Genomic DNA, 27286 nt, shown 5'->3' with positions numbered 1-27286 from the left:
TGCTGAAAAGCATCCATACAGCATTATGTTGAAATCACAGTGCCTCACTGTATGGACGGTATTTTAGATGCAGTTCTTGGCCAATAAGTGAAATTTGTCTCATTACACTAGATAACCTTTTAATATTTACTCATTTAAGAGCTGTTTGGTTGTCGTATTCAAAAGTGGCTTCCATCTAACCCCTGTAACGTAAGGGGTTACAGGGGTAAGCAGAGCGCTGCTGAGATGATGAGGCTACTCGTTTTTTATTTGCACACATTTAGCTTGGTATCAAGTACTTACTGTCTGAAAAACAACACGTATGCTTGGCTGCTGGTGCAGTTTTCTATGCTTTTTAGGTAACCTCAAATCCTCCATTAGCCTATTCTACCTCCTCTCCAACAAGTTAAGCTAACTAGCTCTAACATTACTTTCTTTGCACTCAAGTGACTGACGAAAAAGTGTTAGGTAACCATGACAACGCAGAACAACGCAAGGTGGATTCAAACGAAATCACACAAGTGTACAATTAGGAGGGGGGATTCAAACACTTATGTTTTTCTTAACAAACACAAATAAATTTAAAATAAATAAGACATAACAAGAGACCGATCCATTGACAGGGTTCATAAAAGGAGAACGTATATTTTAACGAGTAACGAGTCCTCTCAACGAGTGATTCGTTCATTTCCCGACCCGGTCTTTCTACGAGTCTTTGGATAATTTTTCACGTGACCTGCATAGGCTCTGTAGGTAGAGGAAACGAACGATTCGCTAATTTCCTGACTCTTCTACGAGTCATTAGGTGCGTTCGACATGGTCTGCGGCTGCATGAAACGACCGGCGAGAGTAGCAGCTTGCAATCGAGGAGGAATTGAAAACGGCTCTGTGAAGTCGGACCATAGAGTTAATATTAGTGCTGTCAAACGATTAAAATATTTAATCGCGATTAATCGCATTAATGTCATTGTTAACTCGCGATTAATCAATTAATCGCACATTTTTATCTATTCTAAATGTCCCTTGATTTCTTTTTGTCCCATTCTTTTTTCAATTTTAAAGCTCTTATCAACATGGAAAAGTGGTTCGGATTGCTTCGTGCAAATATTTTTTTATTGAAAACAACATTGCAATCGCCTGGCTTTGACGAGGGGGCGGAGAATTTGCATGAATCGCATCAGCTGTGTGCTTGGCCATCAAGTGGTATTTCAGACTGGACGTGCTGCGATGATAACTCAGTTTACAACGACAAAACACAAAGATCACTTTGGTCTTGTCAATGGAACCATTTGGCAACTTTTTAAAAGTAAACTTTCCATTCAGAATCTTATTGGCATCCATTTCGGCGTCTCGCGCTCGCCATTCCACTCAAAACGTAACGTTAGCCTACTACCAGAGAATGTCTAATATCCGTAAACGGGCTCTGCTACTACTCTTTAGCCGGCTCGCAAGCCAAACAAGTTTGTGTGTGGCGTGCCTGTTGTTTTATTTCCGGTCTAGCTAGATCCGGTGTGGTGTTGTAGTCTTTCTAACGTCGGTAATTGTTGCAACAGCATGTGAAAAAAACTACAAAGTTTGCTAGGCCAAAAAGAGCGTTAATCGCGCGATAAAAAAATTGACGCCGTTAATTTGGGTTTGCGTTAACGCCGTTAATAACGCGTTAAACTGACAGCACTAGTTAATATAACTAGAGTAAGCTACTTTTGTCTTCCAAGATGGCGTCCCCATTCATTTCTATGAAAAGTGCTCAGTGGCGCAGTGAGGCAAGCGAGATCGCGAGACTGGACGCGGCCATCTTTCCACTTCCGTGTCTTCCTGTCTAACTTTAAACAGTGGCTCTTTTATTCCCTAGCTCCGAGAGCTCATGTATATCGGCTATCGGCCAATGTGAACTTGTGTGCTCGTGCCCTGTAAGTATCCGCCAGCACATTTGCAGAAAACTTTAATTGACTAAGCAAATAAATGGGTTGCTAGTTTACCCATTTCGGATTGGTTTCAAACTTAGCAAAAATCGGGAAAAATTATTCTATGAAAAAGCTAGTTGTATGAGCCAGGTTCGAGAATCAAACAAAAATTATTGGGGGAGATAGTTTTGTAAATGTTGAATGGAGTCAATAGAATAAAAACGACCGGAAGAGTCGGAAACCTAACCGTACATGCAATACCACCTAAATCCACCGGGGCCGTTGCTTCAAGCCGAGGGGCGAGGGGTGGGGGCTTGAGTCGGACGTTCCAGCTTCTCGTGGTTTGCTGCGTTGATGTCAGTCTTGGCCGATCAAGCGCTGTTTGCTTACTTTACTTTATAATTTAACTTGGTCTTTCCGTTAGTGAAGAGGCTGACTAAAACCTTTTCTTCAAGACATTTTTTATTCAATTAAACTTATTTAAGCGTTGGCGAAACTGAAGGTGTCCAAATATTCCAAAACACGTGTCAAAGTTGTCGTGTGTGAGTCTGGCCAATCATGAAATAGCTGTGTCGTCACTTGAACCCGTGCAGTTGCTCTTGAGAAAATGCGCTCGGCTACACAGCCGGCAGTTCTCTAATCGATCTCACGGTACTTTGATGGCGACGTCACAGTGACGTGTCCTCGGCGCCGCCTCAAGTCGGACAAAAAGTCTAACCAGAATGCACTTTTTCAGCCGGGTGCGGCGCCGCATGAAGTCGGATCATGTCGAACGCACCTTTTGGATCATTTTTCACGTGACCTGAATAGGCTCTGTAGGTAGAGGAAACGAACGATTCGTTCATTTCCCGACTCTGTCTTTCTACGAGTCTTTGGATCCTTTTTTCACGTGACCCGCATTGTATTTTTTAGTAGAGGAAACAGTTTCCTTATTTCCCTTCACTTGGCCGCTGTTTTAGTAAGACGTGAATGATATTCGCTCAAGCCATAATACTGACTGGTTTTGTTATTTCACTTCACATTTACACTTACAGTTTAGAGCAGTGTAATTTTTTGACGTGATAATTAAATACTAGTGTGATAATAGGCTACATTACCAAATCATACAAACTCATGATACATTATTTTAATAAAGGAATTTCTTTTGAAATAGTATCTGCTGGTGCACATGTCATGCACTAACCTACATGAGAATATGATACGTGTTTGCAGTGGACGTATAGCCCCAAATTTTTACTAATTGATTAGCCTACAGTAGCTGTGTAAATTAATGTTGGAACTTTGACTCCAATAACAGACAAACTGAGACTGTCAGTAGGCTTGTACTCCGATTTTACATTTTTTTATAATCCGGTTTTAGAACAAAAAAGTGGCTTTGCCTCAAGATCTCTACAGACCGTGGAGCTTATTTAATGCTCAACACTTGAACGGGGGCTTATTACTTGAAAGAGGAATTATTTAGGCTATCTCAGTTACACTGTCAGGGCTTGGAAATTCAGTGACTTGCTAAAGTAGGCAAATGGCTAGTAGAACATAACATTTCATAATAATTTCAGAAAATCAAACAGCTGCAAGACCCAGTGAAATGTTCTAAAACTGGTTGTTCCCATTCTTGATTGTGATTGGCTGTATTGCATTCCATGCCGTTGTAAAATCCAGCATAACCTCACAGGTTGTCCTCTTAACATTCTTTAACATTCCATATTACTGCGCATCGAATATTTCAAATTGAAAAGACGGCAAAAATGTCCATCTGGCTGTTGCGTGGCAACGATTTATGTAGGAACTATACTTTGTAGTAGCGGAAGAATGACGGTTTATTATTAAACTATTTAGTTTCTAATTGATTTTATTGATGAAACCATATCAAATATTTGTAGTAACAGTTTTAGAAAAGCAATAAGCCCCACTTTGCGTCGTGCCTAACAACTCCGCTTATGTATTTATATAAATATAAACACGCACACACAGACTTCCTTGCTTGATTTCAACTTGGAAATGCACTTAACTATGGGACCTTAAACAGACAGGTGTGTCTTTCAAAGTAATGCAAACTAAATATTTCTGTGGGGATATTATTAGTTTTGTTATGTAAATAAGATATGTTTGTTGCTGACGCATTCTATATAAAGTTCCACAGTTCAAAATACTAAAAACTATTTCAATTCAACATTATGGGGTGTTGGGTGTTGATGAAACCATTGTTTAATACATTTTAAAATGACCCAATTACTGTGTCCATCTGACTGATCTTCAATTAGAAACGTTGCCACAATCTGAGACTGTATAATCACCAGAACCTGTCTATCCACAAGCTAAAATGAATATCTCCTGTTACACCATACTATTTTCAGTGTTTATTACTTTGTATATGGCTGCTAGAATGAATACCTTTTGGATAACCTCTCAAATGTCTCAAATGTCCTTGTTGCATCAGACCAAAAAAAAAAGTCAGAAATACAGGTGATATTTAGCAAAAAAAGTTTTATCTCCATGATTAGTGTTTATTTACAAGTAGTAAATCTGCAAAATAGGAAATAATTGAATATTTACACAATGAACGTTTCTCTGAAAACATTTGACGGTTGTTTCAAGTTGGAAACTATTTAAAAACGCATCAGAATTGTTGTACTATATTAAAACATATTTGCTATTTTTGTTGGAAAATGATTTGTTTTTACTTTCTTGGAACCGCTGCAGTTTTATGAAGAAAAGCTACTAAATCTTCCATAACTGAAAGACATAACAGAATAATGCTAGAGCTAAAACAGAACAAAAAGGGCTTGTATGATTCAGCAGGATTGGATATACTATTTTAATTGGATTTGGCACCCTAATATGGAAGATAGACATGATATGGACTAGAAAAGACACAGAGGTTATCTGCTCTTTTCTCCTCTGGCAGACACATTTCAGCATGTTTGACATGGGATTGTCCACCAAATGTAAATCTTTTTAAAAGTCTTCATAACAGTGTGCGGTTGGAATTGAACAGACACTAACCCATTTTGAATGGGTACTATGCTGTTCCTTTGATGGACTAGGCTAAATGTTCATGTTTTCCTGATCACAACAAATGGCTGTCATGACACCCAATTTGACATGCTGTACATTGTACCACTTTCAAACACAATAAACACAAGCCAATCACTGTATATTTAAACGTGACAAATCAAAAGTTATTGGGGGGGAAGGAAACCAGGGAAGTCTTGCTGCGGAGGCTTGCCAAGCAGACTGATCGAAAACATAAACAGTCATGCAAAAAGTAAAACAAGCCAAGCCTCCCCCCTTCCCTCACCCACCCCAATCAGTTAAAAACAGAGCTGCAAGTAATCAGAACGTGAGACTGAAAACTCTAAGAGTCCTGAGAATGTAGTCAATGGTGTCATAAACTAACAGACTGAGGGGCAGAATCCCAGCGGACTTCCACTTGAGGTGTGACTGGCAAACTTCACACAAATCAATACATGACTAATGTTAAAGTCATAATTAGGCCTCAAGCTGATGAAGGAACTACACAATTTTAAACAGTCGTACAGTTTTATACTATGATGAAGGTGTTTTGGGCCCAAACACAGGGCAAATAATTTTTTACCAACTATTAACAAAACCACTGAGCCTATGCTTTAGTAGCTATCTATCTTTTTCATCGAAGAGCACCACAGAAATAGGGTTCAGCAAAATTCCAGAAGCCATCAACTCAGGGGAAAAAAACCCTGCAAAGCAGTTCAAGCTTATTTTGTATAGTTAAATATGGAGATTACATCAAAACTCATGCCATTTGTAATGGCCTCTCACCAATAGGTCAGACCCAATAAAGAAGTAACCCTATTCAAAGTGTTTTGGCCACCCAAGCAGGCCAGCAGAAGAGTGGTCCCTGACTCTTTTCTTCTGAAATGCCAAAAACGAAGCTATGAGGGCTGTGTTAGTTGAATACAACAATATCACGCCTTAAACACAATTTGAACAACTTGAGGAAGATGAGACTACTCAGGGACATTCTGCTTTTATGTGCAGTGGTTTGTTTTGAGAGTATGGCACATCATGAATAAAAACAGCATTAATGAGTAGCGCAAATTGACAGCCCTAAAGTTTGACTGAAACAAGGTACAGAATAAAAGCAGCAAGTCACGTTTTCACAAAAGACACAAGATGATTATTTGATGCAACATTTTCATTGATCCTCAAGATTTCAAAATAAACTTTTAGATCGGTCAAGTACTTCAACTTCAGACAACCAAAGAAAATTCATCTTCTGTGTACCGTATTGTACAATTTACAACATTGAAAGAGAAAGAGACAAACAAAATCTAAATAAAAAAATCAACCTGAATACAAAACAATGGCAAATAGCTTGTTCATCATGAAAAAAATAACCAAGTATACAATTTACAAATAAAACATCAACAAAAACTATATGCAGAACACAGTTTGGTTTTCGGCAAGCAGAGACAAATAATTATAATAAAATAAAACGTTTCTCACCTCAAAAGTCAAACCAGGACTCCAACACTTCAAAAAAAGAATAATCCACGTAGGAGAGAAGTAATAAAAATCTTAAGCCACACATGGCAATAGGCTTGTTGTGAAACAGGGGGTATAAACTAAGGGGGATTATTTAGCCTTGTGTTGCTAATGAATTTAGATGCCTAACCCTCACTCTTCCCTACTTCTACCCACCCTATGGGTTAAAGCTTTCTCGTATCACCAGGTTAAGGGGGTTGAGAGAAGCCCTTTGTGTATCATCGTCACCTTGCCTTGCTATCTACATAATAGCATTGCCAGAGCTGGGAAAGAAGACCCTAGAGCCAAAAACGTCTTTCCCTACTTTATTTCACACAGAGAGGCTTAGCAAAGCCCCACCTGACCCCATTAGTGAACTACTATGAGGAGCTGAGACAAATCTGAAACTGTAGAGACTTTGGCTTGGTTTGTTGCAGGCTCTGGAGCTAAGTCGGAGTGGAATCAGAGAAGAGTTAGGGTTAGATAGGGCAATGCGTGGCAAATCAAAGGTTCAAGGTAAGTGACTAAGGTCATCTTACGGTTTTGGGGAAAGGAAACGTGTTCATTCATGACCCTCTTCGGCACTGGTCAAAGGTAGGCCAATCAGGTGTAGCTACCAGGTGGGGATTATACTGGTAGATATTGCTTCAAGTAAGTGTTGTCGGCTCTATTGGTCAGCCACCATTACCCACAGACAAACTGTCTGAATCTGAAGTCATCAAATCATCAAGCCATGATGCCAGATTGAAGTGGCTACAAAAAAAACGACAATCCTGTAAATGTCAGTTTGGTTCTCTTGAATGAAAAAACAATAACAGCTACTATATGATTAGAATGACAGAAATTATGTCTTGCCTCCTGGATATTTTGATGTGTAATTATTGAAAACAATTATTTTCAGTCACTAGGCATGTTCATATTTTAAATCATACGGTAGCACAATCCATCTAACAAAAGGTCTTTGCACTAAACGACATTCAAATTAAACATGGCACAGGACAACTTTTTTATTAGAATTTTCATCTTTTTTTTCCTTCCTACGGTCAGTTTTTGCTTGAAATATCAAATCAAGTTTTGTGTAAATGTTTTCTTCATTGTGTTGGTTGGTTAAAATTGATGGCACAATTTAACCCTATTATTTGTTTCTTAAAAAAATGTAGTAGTATTTATATATAATATCTATATAGTCTTCCTTTTTAACGTTTTTCTGTAAATTGTGCAAATTCAGCAGTAACACAAGTGGTGATAGATCAGAGAGTGTGGGCAGTTGATTACATAAAACAGAAAACAAAAAAACATCAAGTTTATTTAGCGTTGACCCCTTACAGAGTCAGGTAACCCGAAGAAACTCGCTCTATTGGCTCAAAGCTGATGGTCCAATGTCCTGACACGTTCCATCCAGTTCATGATGCCAAAAATGCGAGTTATTTTTGTGTTTTAATCCCAGAAATCCAGGACACACTAGCGTCAACACAGTAATAATTGGCTAACCAAAAAAATTGAAAATAAAAGAAGACTACAGCGACGATAATCAAAATGGTTTCCAGTGCTGCGGTGTCACGTGCGTGTGTATTATAATGTCCAGTGTCTCCAGTCCTTGACACAGATACACACATTTTAAGAGCCCGCACACACAACAATACACAAACACACATATAGGTCCGCCCAACTCTGCCGAATCCCCCAGGTTGCAGTATACTGCTTCAGTCCTCTTGCAGTTCATTCATCGTGTTTGTTGAGGGGGAGGGTGGTTTAGAGAGTTAATCTTTATCTCTGGGTGAGGAAAGCGAGTAATGGAGAGGGGAGAGGTGGCAGAGGAGGAAGAAGATGAGGAGGAAGTGGTAACTCAGCTGGGAAGAGCCATTGTGTCAATGACCTGCTCCAGCTTGCTCCTCAGTCTCTGCCGCCGTGCCTGCTCATCTCGTTCTAGAGCGGACAGGATCTGGAGACGAAGACCGCATCAAGAGAATAAGACCGATAATTAGCTTGTCAAACAGAGTATGTTAAATGTCAATAAAATAGTAGCATAATATCACAGGGAGGAAGTCTTCCATAAGATGCTTTTTTGTCCCTATGACATTACTATTTTCTTAAGTTTCCTTTGCATAAAATATGCAGCAAGGCATTAAACACACAAAATTATTATTTGAAGAGGAGCATGGACCAAAACTAGACGTTAGTATAATGCTTATAGCAACGCTTTATGGTATCAAACCTATGATTTGGAGCCATGTCATGTAGTCTGTTAAGTTACAACAGCTATGAAGTTACCTCATCCTTGTACTTGACAATGTAGGAGTAGATCTCGTGGAGGGCGCTCATGCTGTTGAACTGGCTGAGGTGCAGACGAGACTGCTCGGCCAGGTAGGCGCTCATGTCCTGGTCACTGATGGCCTGCATCCGTGAGATGTCTGAGTAGTACCTGCAGAAGGTAGGGAAGGTAGGGAGAGATGGGGAAAAGGAGAATGCAGGGGAAGATGGATGGAGATGAAAACAATAAAACAAAAGAATAGTTGAAAGCCGCAGCAGTGAGAAAGTGGTATGGAGGGAATGGGAAAGACATACGTTTGACAAGAGAGAAAAGAGTGGGTGAAAAATGGGTGTTTAGAGAGGAAAGCGAGCAAAAAAGAATTATCATTAATTATTTATTTATATAATTAATATGATATCATTAATTTATCATCATTATCACATTACAAAACTAGTAGTTGAAAATTAATTAATTAATTGAATTTAACTTCAATACAGAGAGAACAGAGTCTTTCAATGTTAGGTGAGGCAACCTACCTCTCCACCCAGTTCTTGTAGTTAGGAATGTCTTTAGCGTAGAGCAGCTTGTTGGATGGTGAGTCCTTCCCCAGCTTGTGCTCTGAGGTGGAGCAGGAGTCCATGAAGGTCTGGGCCACCACAGACAGGCAGGCATCTGTGATGCTGTTCTTGTGGATGTCAAATACAAACTGGGGGTTCTTGATCACGTTCACCCAGAACCTCAGAGGAAGACTTTGGGTAGAAGGGGGTGAGGGGGGTGAAGAGCAAGGTACAAAAATGTTTTTGTATTTGCAGCACCTGCCTGCATTTGTCAAAGAGCAACTGCAACCTTTCCTTGTAAGATACCCCAATCATGCCATGTCAGAAACAGATTTGATCAGTCCACTACCCAAAACTCTTCCTCACACGCATACTTAACATAGTCGGACACAAAGATGGATTCACGCACACATTTAGTCATTTAGCAGACACTCACACACACACACTCACCAGTTGCTCTTCCATGTGTGCCTCACGTCAGCATCGGTTATGCTGTGTTTGTCCGCCTGCTCATCCAGGAAGTCAAACATGTACTTGATGGCAAGGGGCAGGGCGCTCCCCCTGTGCGCCGTGCTGAAGATGGTCTCGAAGAGGTCGTCTACAAACTTCTGTAGTGTACCCTGAGTATAGAAGACAGAAGGTTGGAAAGACATCTAAGGAAGCAAGCCAGTGTTGGGACCCGGACATTGTCAGCCAGGTGGCTTTGATGCCTTCCTCATCTCCTCTCTCATCTATGGTAACAATTAATTTGGTTACTAGCTGTGGAGAGTTGAGCAGCCAATCGCTGATTTTTTTTCTCTAATCTAAATACCCTTACCCAAGCGGGAAATTAGTATGAAAAAATGTTGTTTAAATTATTAAATGAGAGCTTAATACATTTTCATTATGGTAACAATATTTTAAAACACTGATTTTGTATATTCACATACTTACTGATAACTTTAATTTACAGAATGCAAGTATGTTTGTTCTTATACTGTAAGTATACTTTATACTTTAGTATTAAAACATTTGGTTGCATTATATGGTAGTGTCTTCTGCTACTTGTCCTATTAATTTCAACGTCTCCCGGCCTGTAGACCTAACCTCAGGCTCTCCTGTCACCTACAGCTAACAATGGATATCGGGTACTAATGAGAAAAGCATCAGTGCAGGGAAATTTGCCAGGACAAGCAGAATCCCCAGGGAAGATAACACAGGCAGATAATACAGTGTCAGCTAGGTGGGTTTATGTGTACACATGGTAAAATGGTGTCATGAACTGAACTGCCATTCACTCACTTATGCTAACTCACACATGCTCTCTGTAACTCACACTCTCTCAGTCATGCGCTCTCTCTCTCTAACTCACACTCTCATGCTCTGACTAATACTCTCTCACTTATGCTGTCTCTCACTCATACTTTCATTCATATTCTCTCACTCATACTCTCACTCTCGCTCGATCTCTCACTCATGCCATCTCATTCATGCTCTCTCACTCATACTTTCATTCCTATTCTCTCTTATACTCTTTCACTCTAGCTTGATCTCTCTCTCACTCATGCTCTTTCTTTCACTCCTGCACTCATTTATTATGTTCTCACTTTCTCACTCTCAGAAACCAGTGTTTAATTTGAACACTTCAAATTAAAAAACTTCAGGGACAGTCATAGGAGAGAAGACTAAGCCCATAAGCCTTCTTCAGGAACCAATAGAAGGTCTTGGAAAGTAATATGGGGGAGGGGGAGGAGGGAATGGGCTTGTCCAACCGTACAACTTGATCAGACAAAGGTCAGCCTCCTAATTAAGACACACGGGTCTGTTTGGCGATGGAAAGGGAGGGACGACCCCTTCATGCAAAAGAAAAGGTTATGAAAAATGTTAATGGACTCCGAAGCAGCCGCAAAACAAAGGTCAACGAGGGCTGTCGGAGAGATCGTTCAGGGAGAGGACAGGGGTGAAAGATGGTGTGGCCTCTGTAAGTGTGGCTCTTATCTACAGGAAGTGAGTGAGAGCATGTTTACTAGAGAACAGAGAGAGATTGTGTATGCCTGCATGAGTGTGTGTTCTGAAGATAGATGTTTATGGGATGTAAAAATGTGTGAGAGTTCTGTCTGAAACACAACTCTGCCAACCAGGCCTTCTCTTTGGTTCACCTTGGTGGCCAGCAGGCGTGTCAGGTAGATCTCGGAGACCATCTTGCTGCCGCGGTCGCCCTCGCGCGGGTCTGTGTGGTCGTGGTTCTTGACCAGGTGCCACAGCTTGGTGCCACTCTCCAGGTCTGGCGTGATCATGGGCGTGCGAGAACGAAGGCTGTCTGGACTGCTGGCAGTTCGCAACATGCTCTCTATATAAGGATGGGTGGGTGGGAGGAGGAGTGGGTAGGTGGGAGGGGGAGTGGAAAAAAATTATGAAAAGCAATTGACAGTGAGGTCAAATAAAATGTTACTCGTTGCTATTCAGTTGAGTTCAATATCGCACTGTATCCTAAACAAACTTTTGGCTGTTAGCTGTATATGTTTTTTTACTGCCTTTAATAAAGTGCAGATGAAACATAAATGACATGTTCAAACTCAAGATTACTGTACAGTAAAGAGAAAGAGAAAACAGAGAGAGAGAGGAGAATTAAACGGAGCACAGCAACAAGTTACGAGGTGTTTGGAGAGATGACAATGTCATCATTGAGCTGGTACATAATAGCAGGGATACATGCCATTTGTCGGTCCTCCACCCCCACCCCCAACCCCCCTCCTTCGTACCAAACACACAAGTGCTATGCCTACTGTCCTTTCCACCCTATTCTTCACTTCTCCTTTCTATCCTCTGTCACTCCCCCCCCCCCTCCCCTCATCAGTCTCCTTCTTCCCATGACCTTTTTTTACCGTGTCCAATAGTGTTTCCCTTTCTATAACAAAGTGCATTTGACTTCAAAAATGTATGCCTGTCACCAGGATCGAGTCAAGGCAGAGCTATCATGAGAGAGAGGGAGAAGACGGTGTTGTAATTATCTTGTAGAGATTTAGCAGAAAGGAGGAAATAAAAGTAAGGAGGAGTAAGAAAACACATGAGTAGGCTATAGAAGGAGAGGAGACGCAGAGAAAAACGGGAGAAGAGAAAAACAGAGGACAGACAGGACATGACACTAAGCCAGTGGGGGGGGGGGGGGGGGGGGGGGAGGTCTCCCTGACAAGTGACAGATGTGAGTGGCTCTGACTGGGGCACAGGCTTTACTTGGACAACCTTGGCTTGCACCGTGGGTCAAATCCCCCTAAAATAACCCATCTTGGACGTTCATTGTGGCTGACAGTAACACCAAACTGTCACTCAGCTGACATCTGTCCTGCATGTATAGCTCGATTAACATTGCTATTGCTACAAAATTGTCTTTCGATTAGAGAGTTTAGGAGTGTTGACATAATCGAAAAGACAAACAGTATACAGTGCAAACACACTCGCACTGACCATATCTGCTGAGGGACTTTGTAAACGTTGAGGAGTTGGAGATGTTGTAGGCAGAGTTCTGTTTAGGCACCAGAGCGATCACTGAGCCGTCCGTCACCTGGATGAGATGGAGTTCACATGTTAGCATTGGATTAGCATTGCCTAATCCCACATCTGAACTGTTGTCAAAAGTGATCAATAAAGTGATATTAAACTACTGACAACGTACTGTCGATGTAAACTGTAAAAGTAAACTGTAAAGGTAAATTAAAAAGGTAAACTCTGAAGGCAAGTGTGAAGGGGAAGTACAACTCAAAGCTAAGGTGTAGGAGAGGTAGTGTGAGAGGCTCGCCTGGTAGTGAGCGAGGGTGTTGAGTCTCTTCCAGTCGTTGTCTATCTTGGTGGTGACGTCCTCGTCCTGCAGGATGATGCGTGCCATTCGGCCCTGGCGCCACTCTGTAATGCAAGAGACATGCTGTTATCTAGCTCATGATATCAAAAGAATTGGGCCTCTGGATTTCATGGTTGTCTGTATAGGTTTATGTGTGTGTGTATAACCCCAGTGTGTGCACTTTTTACCAAGGTCCATGTAATAATCATTATGTTTCAGGGAGTAACAGCCTGTGTGTGGGTGTGTGTTTAAACCCCATGCGTGCTCTTTTAACAAAGTCCATATAATAAGCCAAGTGTCTTTGGGAGTAGAGATTGCCTGTGCGTGTGTTACACAATCCCTTACCCAGGTCCATGTCTGCAGCCTTGGGTCTCTGGGAGTAAGGGCTGCCTTTGTAGACGGCATCGAGTAGCTTCTCCTTCACCTGGGTGATGGTGTCACAGTTCAGGCCCTTGACGGTCACTTCTGGGGCGTTCTCATTTTCCGGGTTCACACAGTGGAGGGTCTGTAGGGACGGGGGGGTTAAAGGTCAGTGGTTAGAGGGTAGAGTTCTGGGACTTGTAGTCAGTGGGATTGTGAAGCATTGACCCAGTGGTAATATATTATATCATATTTAGTTATTTCTGTCAATATAATCTATTGGGGATTCTTGCATGAAATATTGTGTGCACGTCATGGAGTTTGAGGACCTGTGGACATTTTGCCACTGACTGCAAAATTTGACAAAGTCCCTTGGTAAAATGACAGGACACAACATGGCTCAACATATACTTGAAATAACTCTAGAAGCTGGAACACCAACTTCTATCCCCATATTTTTCAAAACCTTCATATCCAACCATGTATACTGTGCATATTTTATTGTTATTGTGCATACAGTGTCTCTCCTTGGCATAGTTTCACTCTTTGCAACTTAAGTTGCATAATAGAGATGTTGGTTAAGACGCAGACTGTTGCTAAATTGACAGTTTGTTTGTGCCCAGTGCGATGCATTCAATTACTCAGTGCTTTCTCGACAACATAAATGCCTTGCTGGGTCTAGACGCACACTTCCTGTTGAATGTGATTGGGCTTAGTACCAACCAACTGCTCCCAGAAAGCTGTCATCGGTACTGACCAGGGTCTTGTAGTCGATCTGTTGCCTGATGAGCTTGTCCTCGCTGAGGGAGTAGCGGGCCTCTCCGGTGATGGCGTCTATAGGACCCTTCTCCATCTGCTGCTTCATGGCACAGTAGAGCATGAACAGAGGCTCCCCGGCACACTCCTATTGGGAGGCGAGAGGAAAGAGAAACAGAGACAGAGAGACAGAGAGAGAAAGAGAAGGTCAAGGGTTAAAGATTAAACAAGTGAACGTCAGCCAAAATGAGTGACCGTTGATGTTCTCTACAGTGTCCATCTATAAAGTGTTACAGAGAAAAGGGATACAAGTGAGATCAGACACCACAACAATAGCAGTCCCTTTGAAACGTTTTGGTACAACTTCAGCATTGCACTCTAGCCCGTTTACTCACTAGCGAAATCATAATGACAAGGTCATAGCCTTTTTCTGGCTTGTTGCCGCGTTGACAGTTGAAAAGTCTAGCACTCTTCCCCTGTGAATCTGAGTACAAAAAAACACCCTTTAATAAGGTGGGCAGGGGTTTGAGAATGTACACACCAAGACCTCTTGGCACTATAAGGGGCAAAAACGTTGGCGGAAATTGATGTTGAAGTTAATCGAAAGGTTAATGACTCGAGTGAAAAGTGCTTGAGAAGCAGTTTGGTGTGAGAAATGTGTCAACGAGGCAAGGAGATGGTGGCTGTCAGGGTTCTCTCGGCTTTTCTATACATTTTTCTTGTTACCTCAATTGACCAGCTGTTGCACAAACCAGTCATTCTTTGCTCCGTCACATCCCTCTATATTTCTTTAAGCTGACAGTTTCTGTAGCTCTGCAAAGAGGTTGGAATGTGGGACTGGTCGGTTCCCTCTTTTTCTCTACCTTCATCTAATATACATCATCATCTACCTCCTAATTCAATTCTACTTCCTGTCTTCGACTGCTTCCATGTACCAATATGATTCTCTCAGTACACACTTGATCCCTTGCTCAATACTTGCCATGTCACATTGTACTGCGTTGGTCCTTCAGGTCAAAAGAGAGTGCATTGGCAAGTACCAAGTACAAAGCTTTCTTTAGTCTTTGATGAATATTCATACTCTAAGGTCCCCCAATCCTTTCATCTCTCTGTTACTTACTTCCCCTCTTTCTCCCTCAAAATACTGTTGTCATTAGAACGACAGCTGTTAACGAGACAAAAACAGACAGGCGAGCTCGCCCAAACACCCTCTTTCATAGGCCTGGCTCGGATTGGACACTTTTGAAGCCAAAATTTAGACCACACACGTTCGGTGGGACACCCATCCCCCGTCTCCCTGGGTGAGAGGGTGGGTGATTGCTGTCCAGCCAGATCCTCGCTGTTGTTTTACAACCAATGACCTGCAGGTGAACAGCAAAATGGTTTTGTTCTTCCCTTTTTGAGCAGCATAATATTCCTATGGAGTACTTAAATATACGATAACTATGGAGTAGAGGGAGAGAGAGAGGAAGCGAGAAGTAAATGGAGAACTACACAGAGAATAGTGTCTGTGATGCTTATGGCATCACTTCTAAACGCACACATGCCATATATGTCCTCACACACACGCACTTTTCAGCCTGCGTTCTTCACACACTCCCACCCTGTCAGAAAAAGGACCATCGAGGGAGAAAAGAGAGGTTTGTACAACAGGCTACACTGATGCAAACTGCGGTTGTAACAAACCACGGCTGAAGACCGATTCCTGAAACATCGGTGCAGCTATAAAACCTCCAGAAGCGACTTAAAAGATATGAAAGGGGGAAGACGAGGGATGGGTAGTCGCCTACCTTGGCGTTATCTGTTTGTGCAGCTGGGAGCCTGCGATATTTAGCTGAGTGTGTGTGTGTGAGTCTCATTTCATCTGCGACAATCCGATACACCAATGGCATTAGCGCAGCTTGCTTCAAAAGCTTGTGTTGAATGGCAGGTGTGTCCTTGCATGTGTGTGTTGCGGAGAAGGACTTACCTTGAGGAACTTGTACAGGAGGAAGGTGAACCAGTTGGTGAGCATCTTCTCAGCCACTGACTCAGTTCTAGGAGAGTATTGACCGAGAGGGAGATAGAGATAGGTTGGGAGATGGTAAGAAGGGTGGAGAAAGAAAAAAAAGGAATTCAAAAAGGAAACATTTGGGAGATACATTAAAAGTCAGGCAGCAGGACCAACAAGACTGTAGGAGGAAAAGAAAAATAAATCTTCTAAAGCCAACAGGCCTTGAATAAAAAAACAGCATTCAGGCTCATGGTGCTAAGCAACTTCAGGTTCAAATGGCTTGCTGCCTTAAGCGAGACAAGAATAAACCAAGGCACCTTCAGCAGCAAGAACCATGCAAACTTTTGGTGGGAAACAGTATTTAACATGCTTGCAACTTCAAAGAGCATACATGAAATAATTCAACATTGCACAGTTACCCGGCAAACACTCTCCTCCTACCCCCTACAAAAACAAATTGACTTGAATAACAAACCCCCTCATTTAGATTCTTTCTCTGTGTTTCCATGTCTCTCTCACTCCTTCTCAAAGCAAAACCCACCAATCTTAATTATAAAAAAATATATATATTTATGGCAATTAGTATACTTTGCTACTTTCTCTCGTTAATCAAAAACCTGGAGCACAATAAAGGAAACCTCACAAAAGGTTTGCCTCCACCACCACCAAAAAACTGACTAATTAAAACCCATTGTAATTAACGGACTATATTACATCTAATTTGTTAAACAGCTACAAAAAAAGGTTGGCGCTCAGGCGATGTGAGGAAAGGGACGTAGGGGAAAAATTGTTTATTTTTCTCTCTTTGTCACACACACACACACACACACACACACACACACACACACACACACACACACACACACACACACACACACACACACACACACACACACACACACACACACACAATCCCTCTCCATCAATCCATTTTTAGCATTGAAGCTCCAAAGCCTAGTTAATTATACATTCCCTTAGACTGTGTTTATTCTTCAGAGGAAGATGAATCCAATGATGTAGGCTTTGCTAGACTTGCGTTGAGGTCGGGCTAGTGGGTTAGTGGGTTGATGGAAAGTGGGCCGTGTCCCTACAGCTTCAGCTCGTTCCCTCTCCCCCCTCTCTCTATCTAGACAATTAACAACATGGGGCAAAGTTAAGTCACTTATTGGTGTATTTAAAGAGGGGCATGACGTATGTTTATAGTGGTCTGAGAGCAAAACGTGTATTAAATTACATATTTACACAGACTTAACGATTAGGAATTTATAAGAAATGTCTTTCATGGCTTGTCACTGTTAGTCAGTGGAATAAGAGGAACGAGAACAGGAACATGCACCTGAATATAACACAACATTTAGTGTGTTTGCCTTTTGTAGCTGCTCCGGGCTAGTTAGCATAGTAGGGAAGCATGTGTCGTGTCTGAACGCCTTAGGAGGGAGATTTGTAGCGATGTGCAGACATCTTGCTGCAGATGGTCTGAAAGTAATTTATTTGATTAGATTTGAATTCAATATCTCTGAGGAGGAGGGGGATAACTTTTTTATTGTTTAATGTATAAATTCCCATGTATTTAGAGACATCCATTTGATCAGAATTCCTTTTTGGCATTTTGCTGTTTCAGTTACCTTACGTATGTGGCCATCTCCCTCCTCTGTCCCATATCCCTCCCTGTCTCTCTCTCCGTCTACCTCCCTGTGTCCCTCCCGGTCTGCCTATATGTGTAACTACCTGTCTAACCATCAGTCTAACTATCAGTCTACCTACCAGTCTACCTACCAGTCTACCTACCAGTTTAACGACCAGTCTAACGACCAGTCTAACGACCAGTCTACCTACCAGTCTACCTACCAGTCTACCTATCTGTCTCTCTCCCAAACAAAAGGTCACCCTTGGGGTTCTCTATAGAATCTTACCCTACATATCTGTCTCTCCCTCAACCTACCCTAACCCCTCTCATGCTCACTCTCTTCATCCCTACATCTTTCTCTCCTCGTCATGTCTCTCTTGCCTGTCTACTGTTCCTATGGGGACACGTGTGCTCAAGGGTATAATCTGCTTTGACACAGACAGCCCTGAAAGGGAGGAGAGAAATGAGGAAGGAGATGGGGAGACTGAGGAGGGGTTTGCGCTCACCCCACGCCTCTGCCAGATCACAAGAACAGCCCCTATTCCTCTACAGCCAAGCCCCTATGGGCCACATCCCAAAAATGTTCCTTCTTTACTTCATTCATCCATCCCCTCACAGTTCTTTTAGTTTTTTTGTTTAGCCGGCTTCAAAACCATACAAAGAAATTATTCAAAATGGTCACCAGTTGCCAAATAGCTGTTAATCTCATGGTACTTCCCACAACACCATGGACAAACAACCTCACACCCACCTTCTAAGGAGTAGCTTGGGGTGGTTCTTGCTCTCCAGGTTCTTGTCGATGAGGTCGGAGAGCAGCTGTTTGAGGACACCCGTGGCGTACTCCATCTCGCCCTGCAGTGCCGTCATGATGAGGGACGCCACGTTGCCACGGTCGCGCATGGAGAAGGAGCGCTGGGCCTCCAGCGTGCGGATGAAGGTGAGCAGGAAGTGCTTCTTGGTGAGGAGCTGGCCGAACAGCGTTAGTGCCTTCTCCACATTGGCCTGGACCTGGGGAGCGGACCGAGGGTAGGCATAGGGAGGGAAACAGAGGGATTGAAGGAGGGGATCGGTAGGTCAATACAGTTGTGAGGTGTCAAACGAGCACGGTGAGCGTTGAGTACGTAAGTGAAAGATGAATCCCGAACGCATGCACCAAACACGGTGTCCAATAGTTCTGGTAGCATGTATGAAACAGCTGCGGGACTTGAGTACAGTCTCTCAAATGTACATACAAATAAACTTCCCCACTCTCTCTACCGCTAACTTTTCCCTCTCACATTTCTCTCTTTTCTATCAACCTCTAGTCAAATGGAGAGCCTGGCTCCTTTGAGAGAAGCGAGGGGTGACAGCACAGTAGGAAGGTGAACCTTAGAGTCTAATAAGAAATTGATCCGACTGCTACAGAAGCAAAGCTCCTCTGATTGCATAGGAGGTACAAATAAAAATCCAATGCTGTGTGTGGTCTCCGTATCTATCTATCTTTCCCTTTCTCCTTCCCTCTCCCCTCCTTTCTCTCTCAATCTCTCCCTCTCTCCGCCACACACAGAAATACTGTTCATACTGGTACTGTAGATATATCTTCATGCAGTATACATGTTCCTTTACAATGGAAAATCACCTATCGCTGACAACATACATGCACCAAAGAAGATAATACATCCCGTGTGTCTATGTGTGAAAGCAAGCCTGTAAGCTTGAGCCACATGCATGAGTGTGTATACCACGTGTGTACGTGTATGTGTTTAATAGTATTTCAATGTTCATTGCTACATAGGGTGTTTTTGCTTGCTATTCTGTCATCGCTCTGAGCAGTGATAGATCTATCATTCCTCTTGAAGGGTGAAGAGGGTGGAATGTAGGAGAGGAGTGTTTCATTAGAACATGCAAGTGTTTTATTTTTTCAGGCCTTGAACCTGCTAGCTGTTGTAGAAGCAATCTATCAGTTCTACGGAGTGTTACTGTAGAAGTATTTTTTGGTTCGGACAAGACAAGACAAGGGAGTGTTGGCCCCAGGTGGTATTACCTAACCATGTCAATGAAAACACTGGTCAAGGTCCTAAATACATTTTGAAATCATTTATTTTCTTGATTTAGCATTTGCTTGAGACTGCTTGTTGTGCAAGTTCTGGGGTATACAGCCCTAGGGAACTATCTTTTGGTTCCACAGTGCCATTTATAACAATTATGCACTGCATAATGCAATTAATTTTAAATATTGAAAACCGAACATGTATAAAACAGAGCATAGCAGAGACATAAGCCACCTATGTGATCTGTGGAAAAGAGATTCTCCTAGGCCTTAGTAACTTATCTTCACTAACCTAAAACCTTTAGAACTGGCCAATCCTGAACCCAACCTCATTGTCAAACCCAGCTGTCGAAGGCGATAGCGTGCGTGTGTGCTACTGACCCGTACCTCCATCTCCTTGAGCACGGGGTGGTCCTCGATGCCAGGGAAGAGGACCCTCATGGCGTAGGTGCGGTAGTCCAGGAACGGGATGCCAGCTCCGTCTAACTCCTGGGTCAGCTCGTGGATATCTGTCTGTAGCTCGGCAAATGCTGTCAGGGACAAAAGATTATAATTAGAACAGTGAAAAATGAGGTGAACAGTAAATGAACAGTAGAAGAAAACAATGAAAGAAGATTGAGTGTGATTTCCAATATGGGAAAATCCTTTACAGGTCAGAAAGAGCCATTGACAGTACCTTGCAAAGCTGAACATTGTTCTACCTAGGGTTATATTTGCTTCTCCTCTAAGGCTCTGGTAGGACAGTCTGATATAGGCTGACAAGACCTGTCGGGCCCATCAGATGCAACTCAGTTTCAATGTTGCACAAGCCTTGACACGCACAGACACAAGCACAGACACGCCCACTCCACTCAAGAGCACAGCGGACCCAGCAGTGCCAACACCATGCATTCGACTGTGAATCATGCGTTTTTTTTCCTGTCGACAAGTGTTTGTAATGTGACGCAAAGCATGTGTGGTGGAACCCCTGTACCATATTCCCTTTCCATATTTTCCTTTTTTTTTTATAACTTTTTATAGTTAAGACTAATCATCACCTTTATAGTTAGTAAAGAACAGGTTAACACTCTTTCCTTCAGAGAAAAGTGTGTGTGTATGCCTGCATGTATAATTTAGAATAGCGAGACCCCCATGAACAAATAATGAAATAAACTCTGACTAACAGATGGTTTGTGTCACATCATCTCTCTTTCTTTCCCTCTCTCCCCACAAAGAGCTTTCTCTGAGGTCACACTCCTCTACCTTTCTCTCCCTCCCTCTACCTCTCTCGATCCATCTCTCTCCTTGACTTCCGTCTTGCCCTCTATCCATCTCTCCCCTAGGTGTGTATCTTTAATCAGTTTCTCCCTATTTCTCTTTTTTTCCTCCCCCTCTATACATTTATTTCCAATACCCCTATCCATCTCTCCTCTCCCTCTATCCCTTTATCCATCTCTCCTTGAATCCTCTCTTCTCTCCCATGAATCCACCTCTACTCATTCACCTTCATCTATTCCCCCTCCTTTTTGCAGAGCCATCTCTCTGCTCTTCTACCTTTACACATCTCTCCATCTGTTTATCTTGTGCTCTTTCCCCTTGCCCTTTCATCATCCCCCCCAACCCACTGCCACCCCTATCTACCTCGCCCTCCTCTCCTCCATCTGAGTGTCCAGACTGTGTTGACAGTGGGGGACAGACAAGGCTGTGACCCTCCAGACTGAGCAACACTAGACTCAATGACCAAATGGTCCTGTCTGTGTGTGTGCATGTGCAGTGTGTGTACGTATGTGTGCGCTCATGAATCTTGTGTGTCCATGGAACAGACCACAGTGGCATGCGCAAAACACATAGATGGAGTTACTTGAAAACAACACTGTGCAAAGGTGCTTTAAACAAAGCCCTCTCCATTGAGAAAGAACAAAATATACCAGCGATATTAGTATTGTTTGTTGCTGATCAGGTGTTGGTGGTGTTAATAGCATAGGTTAAGGCTTAGTGCTGGGGAAAAGGAGGATGAATGTCGATAAAAAGCATAGCGTATGGCTTTCTAAATCAACCCAGCCACTCTCTTTCACTCTGTATTTGTCCATGTATACTGGGCTCCCTTGTTCTTTTGCTGTCTCGCTCTCTATTTTTCTCTCTCTACACCAACAAACAACTGACAGCTTCACTAAACTCCCTCTGGATAGAGCACGTCTGCTAAACATATAAATGTTAATGTGAGGCAATGCAGCTGCACCCACCCTCCCTCCCACCCTCCCTCCGCTCTTTTACCCCTTCCTGCCTGTGTCTCACTATGCAGCTCTTCCCACCTTATTCTCTCTTCTGCCCACTCTCCCCCCGCAGACCCATCCCTATCTGTCTCTCTATTCCTCCCTTTCTCCCTCCATCCCTCCCTGAGGAGCAGAAAGGCCAGCCAGGCAGACCTCGCACAGGGAGAAACCCAACATCTGGTGGCGGGCCCTGATCAAAGTGTTCATCTGGAAACCCACCAAGAGGAACTAGAGAACAGCAGGGGGGAGGCAGCTCATGGAGGGAGAGAGCTAGAGAGACATCCGTGAGACAACGAGGTACAGAGAGAAGGGGGAGAGTTTCAAAAAGCGATAGAGAAGGCAAAGGAGGACAGCGAGACAAAGAGGACAAAAGAGAGCAGAGGGGAATATGGAAGGAGGGAGGGAGGGTGGGTGGAAGGAAGAGAGAGAACTTAAGATGGGGAGCAATAAGGAAGTCACAGGAAGGGAGGACGCCGGATGAAGAGAGAGAGACATACCCTAGATAAACTTCAGAGATAGACCAGGCACAGCTACACATTCCGTAAAAGGTTCTCCTCGCTGTGTTGAGACTGCAGCGTTCCAAAAACACCCTTACCCTCCTTGCACTCCAGGGCCACCCTGGACTCCAGGTTGTCCATCTGAAGCTGCAGGCGCTTGAGGGTGCGGTCGGCATCCCGTGACTTCCTCTTATAGGCTATGAGCACCACAATAATGACCAGTAGGAGAAGGCCGCCACCACCTCCAATGCCAATGATGGCGGGTAGGGTGAGGAGACTGTCGGAGTAGATCTGGAGTGTCCCGGGAGAGTGCTCAAAGCCCCCCACTTTTACCTGGAGTGGAAAACACACACAGGTGTTTAGTAAGTATAGTAAGTAAGTTGTATCATTTGGTCATGTCAATTTAGATAAGAATGTTAACACTATCATTTTTACATGTATGGATAGTAGGATACCCTCAACTTCCCAAAACTTCTGGGTTCGAGAAGAGGAACGAGGCAGGGGAAGAGGATATTGATAGCACTAGAGAAACGTAGAAAATAAAATGTAGGCTAATGCCAAATGGCTGACGGGTCGGGAATGGCTTGTGTTTGACAATGAAAATGTTGTCATGTTTTGTAAGGATTGCTGCATGTAGTCTACGCGAAAGAAACATTATGTTGCTTACTGACGCAGTCTTCTGTAATGTAAATACACTGTTCTTAATAATGAGTATATTAGGTCGGTTTATTTAATGCCTGCTCAGGACAAAAACGTTACTGTAAATGCATGGGCAGGAGTCAATTTCATGACGCAAATGGACGTTTTAGCTATTTAGAATAAATCGTGTCCTTACTTAGTCACGTGTTGGTGATTTCACATACATCATACTTCTGTGATTCATTTTACTTCATCTTATGTTTTTCATGGCTACAATGTTGATAAAATGATCAAATGCATTCAGTGAAACTCATAATGGTTCTTATTTTCACCGGAATAAATTTGGCTAGCGGAAATTCTGATTGGTTGGTAAATTTAGAAAGTTACCAGCCACATTGGCTGGTGATCAAAAAGTTCATTTCGATCCCTGCACACGATACCAAACACTTTGTAGAATCATAAGACAATTAAGTGATCTACAAAATATAAACATTGCTGTATTTAAAAATGTTTGCACATAACATTAACAAAATAAATGGCACCTCAAAACTAGCACACAAAGGGGTAAACTGTGCCAGGTTCACCCTTGATATGTAGGTCACACAAACTAACATCTGTGCCCTCAAGCTCCACCTCCAGTTTGGGGCTTCCGTAACGCCACAACAACAGAAGGCTTATATTATATCAATTCAAACCAGCACCAGATCCCCTGACACATAGAAAATGAGTCTATATGGCCACAAATGCACTGTGTTAGTCTTTTTTGTTGTTGTCTTTTTTACTGGCCTATATCTATAAAGTGCATACATATAACCGAGGGACTGTAAAAATTGATATGGGGGCCTTTTTCACCCACAGGCCATTCTGGCCTGCACTGAATACCAATACTATTCAAATCCCTGCAGAGAGGGAAGGCAAGGAGAATGCTAATTCTTCAATAGGTTCGCAGTGCCGAAGCAAGGAACGCAGCCAACGTAGCGATAGAAGACGCATCCTTGTACTTGTGTGTGTGAGCCCCATATGTGGCTTTGTATGTGAATGGCAAGTGAATATAGTGCACTGGGGAGAAATGGCTTAGTCCATGAGAAAAAGGGTGCGACAAAGAGGGAGAAGAGTCAGAGGATGAATGAACTGCTGGATAAAAAGAAGAGATGACAAAAGAAAGGACTGAAAAATGGAAAGGGGGAAAGAGAACGTGGAGAGAAGGAGGAGTAAAAGGGAACATAGCGACAAATACATCAAGTACAGTAAATAAATTACATCTGAATATGAAAAGCTTCAAAGGAGGATAAGTAACAAACAGAAAACAGGTAGAGTAGAAAAGGAAAGTAAATGTAATTGTATGCAGACATGGGGGGGGGGGGGGGTGTATCTATAAAGTAAAAGTGATATGGTCTGCTAACAGTGTAAAAACTTGGCGTTTATTCTATGATGTTTGAATGTTCATAAGTGTAAGTATAGTACAAATTTGTGCGAGTCTGGACTCACGTGTATGTGTATATGCACGTAGACTGTGCCTATATACGCAAGTGGAGGCACATATTCTTTACATGCACAAGTATAAGCACATGTTCGTAAGGGTAGGAATAAGTGCACGCTTCAAGTGCAGGACCACAAACAAAGTAAGAAGAGTAGGGGTTTTACTCACAGTGACTTTATGTTCTCCAGTCAGGTTGGGCCACTCACAGAGCAGCTGGCTTTCAGACAGTGTGAGGGCACAGGGTGTGTCCCCAATCAACACAGTGTAGTTCAGCCTGGAGTTCCCCGGAGCCGCCGGGATCAAGTTCTTTCCCTGGAGAGAGAAGTTCCACACAGCTTTAACACTTGTGCCAAACCATAAAAATACAATGACACACACATTTGTACACGCACACATACGCAACAAGCAGACTATTGCAAGCATATCTTCCCGACCGTGTTTGTAGACTCCCTGAGAGATTTGGGTTTGGTGTCATCTAGTTCAGCCTAAAACGGACGCATACCTCCCCACACACAAACATTCTGTCTTGTTGGTTGAGGTGGAACCAATTAGGAAGGGAGGGGGGAAGGTTACATAGAAAGCCTCTAAACATCCCAACCACCCACAACAGTTCCCTTTACCCATAAGGCTTCGCAGGGGGGAGGGAATTAATTGCTTGGAAAAATCTGATGCACGTCTACTTTAGCTGTAATTATTTAATAAGATGCTGAATATTTTCCCTGCCTTCAGCTTCATTCCTGTGCCTTTTGAGCTTCTCCGCACATGGAAAATGCCAGAATCAAAGGTTCAATTATGGAATTTTTATTTAATGTTGTGCGAGTCACGATTTCTCATTTCCCTAGACCCTTTTTATAGGCTGATGAAAAAAAATGAAGTTTAATTTCCATGAAATAGCGGTGTGATTCTCTTTTTTCTCTCACTTTCTGAAGTTCAAGAAAAAGGGTACCATTGCAAAAAACGTGAGCAGTGAGGCAATGTGTGTTTAAATAAATAAATAAACATATATATATATATATATATATATATATATATACACACACACAGCAGTCTGGTTTCAAAAGCATTTGGAAGTGTCTATATCGCAAAAGTAAACACTTGTTCGCATACTCCTTATCTGGATATAAGGAACAGTACAGGTAAAATATCTGCGGGGGCTTTATACCAACACCACTTTCCAACCCTTATTTGGCTTTTAAAATACACTTTTGAAGTTCTATCAGTTCCACTGGCTGAGATTAGGCTGAACCGGGTAGGGTATTTTATAGATGCATTGACTCAAAGTGTTTGGAGGTGAAAAGAAATAGCTCCACCTGCAACGATCTTTGATGGAATCCTTTGAGAGTGAGGGGACAAAGTCATCTGATACATTCCAGACAGTATACTGATGTGTAGGTGGAACACACCATTTGGAGAATGGCTTTTGAAGGTGATGCACAACGGGAATGTTGATCTCCTGCTCCAAAAATGACTCAATCATCATTTTGATCATTCTGCTTCCATCCTGGAGAGTACAGTACGCATCCCATTTTTCAGGTGTCCATAGTGGACATATGCTCTATCTTAGAGCTCTCATTCTCTCAGGAGGATTCCTCCACCTTGGGGCTTGGGGGTAAAATAAACCCTATCTAAAATAAACCATATCACAGTCCTTTATACTTCTCTTGTTCTCTGTCATATCCTTCCTCCACACTGGGGCCCACCCTACAATGTCAGCTTTAGACGTTCACCCATATCCTTTTTCCCCCATATGCCCCACCATCAATCATGTACTGTATATTATCTACTATAACCTTTATTTCCACACTCAGTCCATATTCCTCCATGGTGGGCCCCTTCAGTATGTGTTCCACCATAGCCCTCCTACACCTCCACCGTCGGGCCTATCTCTCATCTCCATATTGGCCTCTTACCTTGAGGATAAGTGGAGAGCCAGGTTTTAGCTCCATTATACCGGAGAGGCTGAGGGGCTCAAACACGGGGTCGGGGTAGAAGCTGAAGGTCTCGTTGACCACCAGAGTGGAGCGCACGTCGTCCATGATGAAGCCAATCTCGTCAGGGCTGCTGCCTGCCTCGTAGAAGCCCTTCTCTGAGCCGGCCACAGAGGGCGCCAGGCAGACCATGACTGTGTTGTTCAGCACTGTGCAGTTCTGATAGAGAGAGGCATAGAGGGAGCAAGAGAGAGAGAGAGAGAGAGAGAGAGAGAGAGAGAGAGAGAGAGAGAGAGAGAGAGAGAGAGAGAGAGAGAGAGAGAGAGAGAGAGAGAGAAAGAGAGAGCGCGAAAGTGAGAGCAAAAGTGAGAGCGAGAGCGGGAGAGGATTACAAACCTACAAACCATGCTTTCTTTAAGGGGAAAAAAAGATTAAAGTTGGTCTTTGACTATTTTAAAAAGTTGATCTTTTAAAGTTATTTGTTGCTAAACTAGTTTATAAAATGTATTATAAACACAGCAACAACATTCTGTGTAGTCATGGTAGCTACTGTATAAAAGACAACAAGTCTTAGTAATAAACACAGGGGCGGATCTACCAGGGTGGCATGGGACCCTCCCCACTCCGCCGACGGAAGTTGCTTTCATTTGAACACAAGGAAGGCGCCAACTGACCATAGAAGGCTCCAACTCAAGGAAGGAATCGTCGGCACGGACA

The 27286-nt window shown here is 42.8% G+C and overlaps 1 protein-coding gene across 2 annotated transcripts in view; it reads right to left on the bottom strand.

Moving 5' to 3' along the window:
• Positions 1 to 4350: 4350 nt before the first annotated feature.
• LOC124471181 (plexin-A1-like) overlaps positions 4351 to 27286 on the bottom strand; it is a 164110-nt gene continuing 141174 nt past the window's right edge. The window contains exons 18-32 of one of the 2 annotated variants that reach the window (XM_047025549.1): positions 26552 to 26788; positions 24810 to 24953; positions 22621 to 22855; positions 20155 to 20303; positions 18496 to 18752; positions 16094 to 16160; positions 14126 to 14272; positions 13354 to 13513; positions 12970 to 13073; positions 12639 to 12735; positions 11333 to 11523; positions 9645 to 9814; positions 9174 to 9386; positions 8658 to 8808; positions 4351 to 8328 (exon numbers count right to left, since the gene is read on the bottom strand). In XM_047025549.1, coding sequence (XP_046881505.1) covers positions 8233 to 8328; positions 8658 to 8808; positions 9174 to 9386; positions 9645 to 9814; positions 11333 to 11523; positions 12639 to 12735; positions 12970 to 13073; positions 13354 to 13513; positions 14126 to 14272; positions 16094 to 16160; positions 18496 to 18752; positions 20155 to 20303; positions 22621 to 22855; positions 24810 to 24953; positions 26552 to 26788 — 2418 coding nt within the window. In that variant the 3' untranslated portion in view covers positions 4351 to 8232. The remainder of the gene's footprint in view (positions 8329 to 8657; positions 8809 to 9173; positions 9387 to 9644; positions 9815 to 11332; positions 11524 to 12638; positions 12736 to 12969; positions 13074 to 13353; positions 13514 to 14125; positions 14273 to 16093; positions 16161 to 18495; positions 18753 to 20154; positions 20304 to 22620; positions 22856 to 24809; positions 24954 to 26551; positions 26789 to 27286) is intronic. The other variant, XM_047025550.1, reaches the window with a different exon arrangement.

Source organism: Hypomesus transpacificus, chromosome 9 (genome assembly GCF_021917145.1).
Source record: "Hypomesus transpacificus isolate Combined female chromosome 9, fHypTra1, whole genome shotgun sequence".
Lineage (NCBI taxonomy): Eukaryota > Metazoa > Chordata > Actinopteri > Osmeriformes > Osmeridae > Hypomesus > Hypomesus transpacificus.
This window is presented reverse-complemented; position numbering and strand designations above follow the sequence as displayed.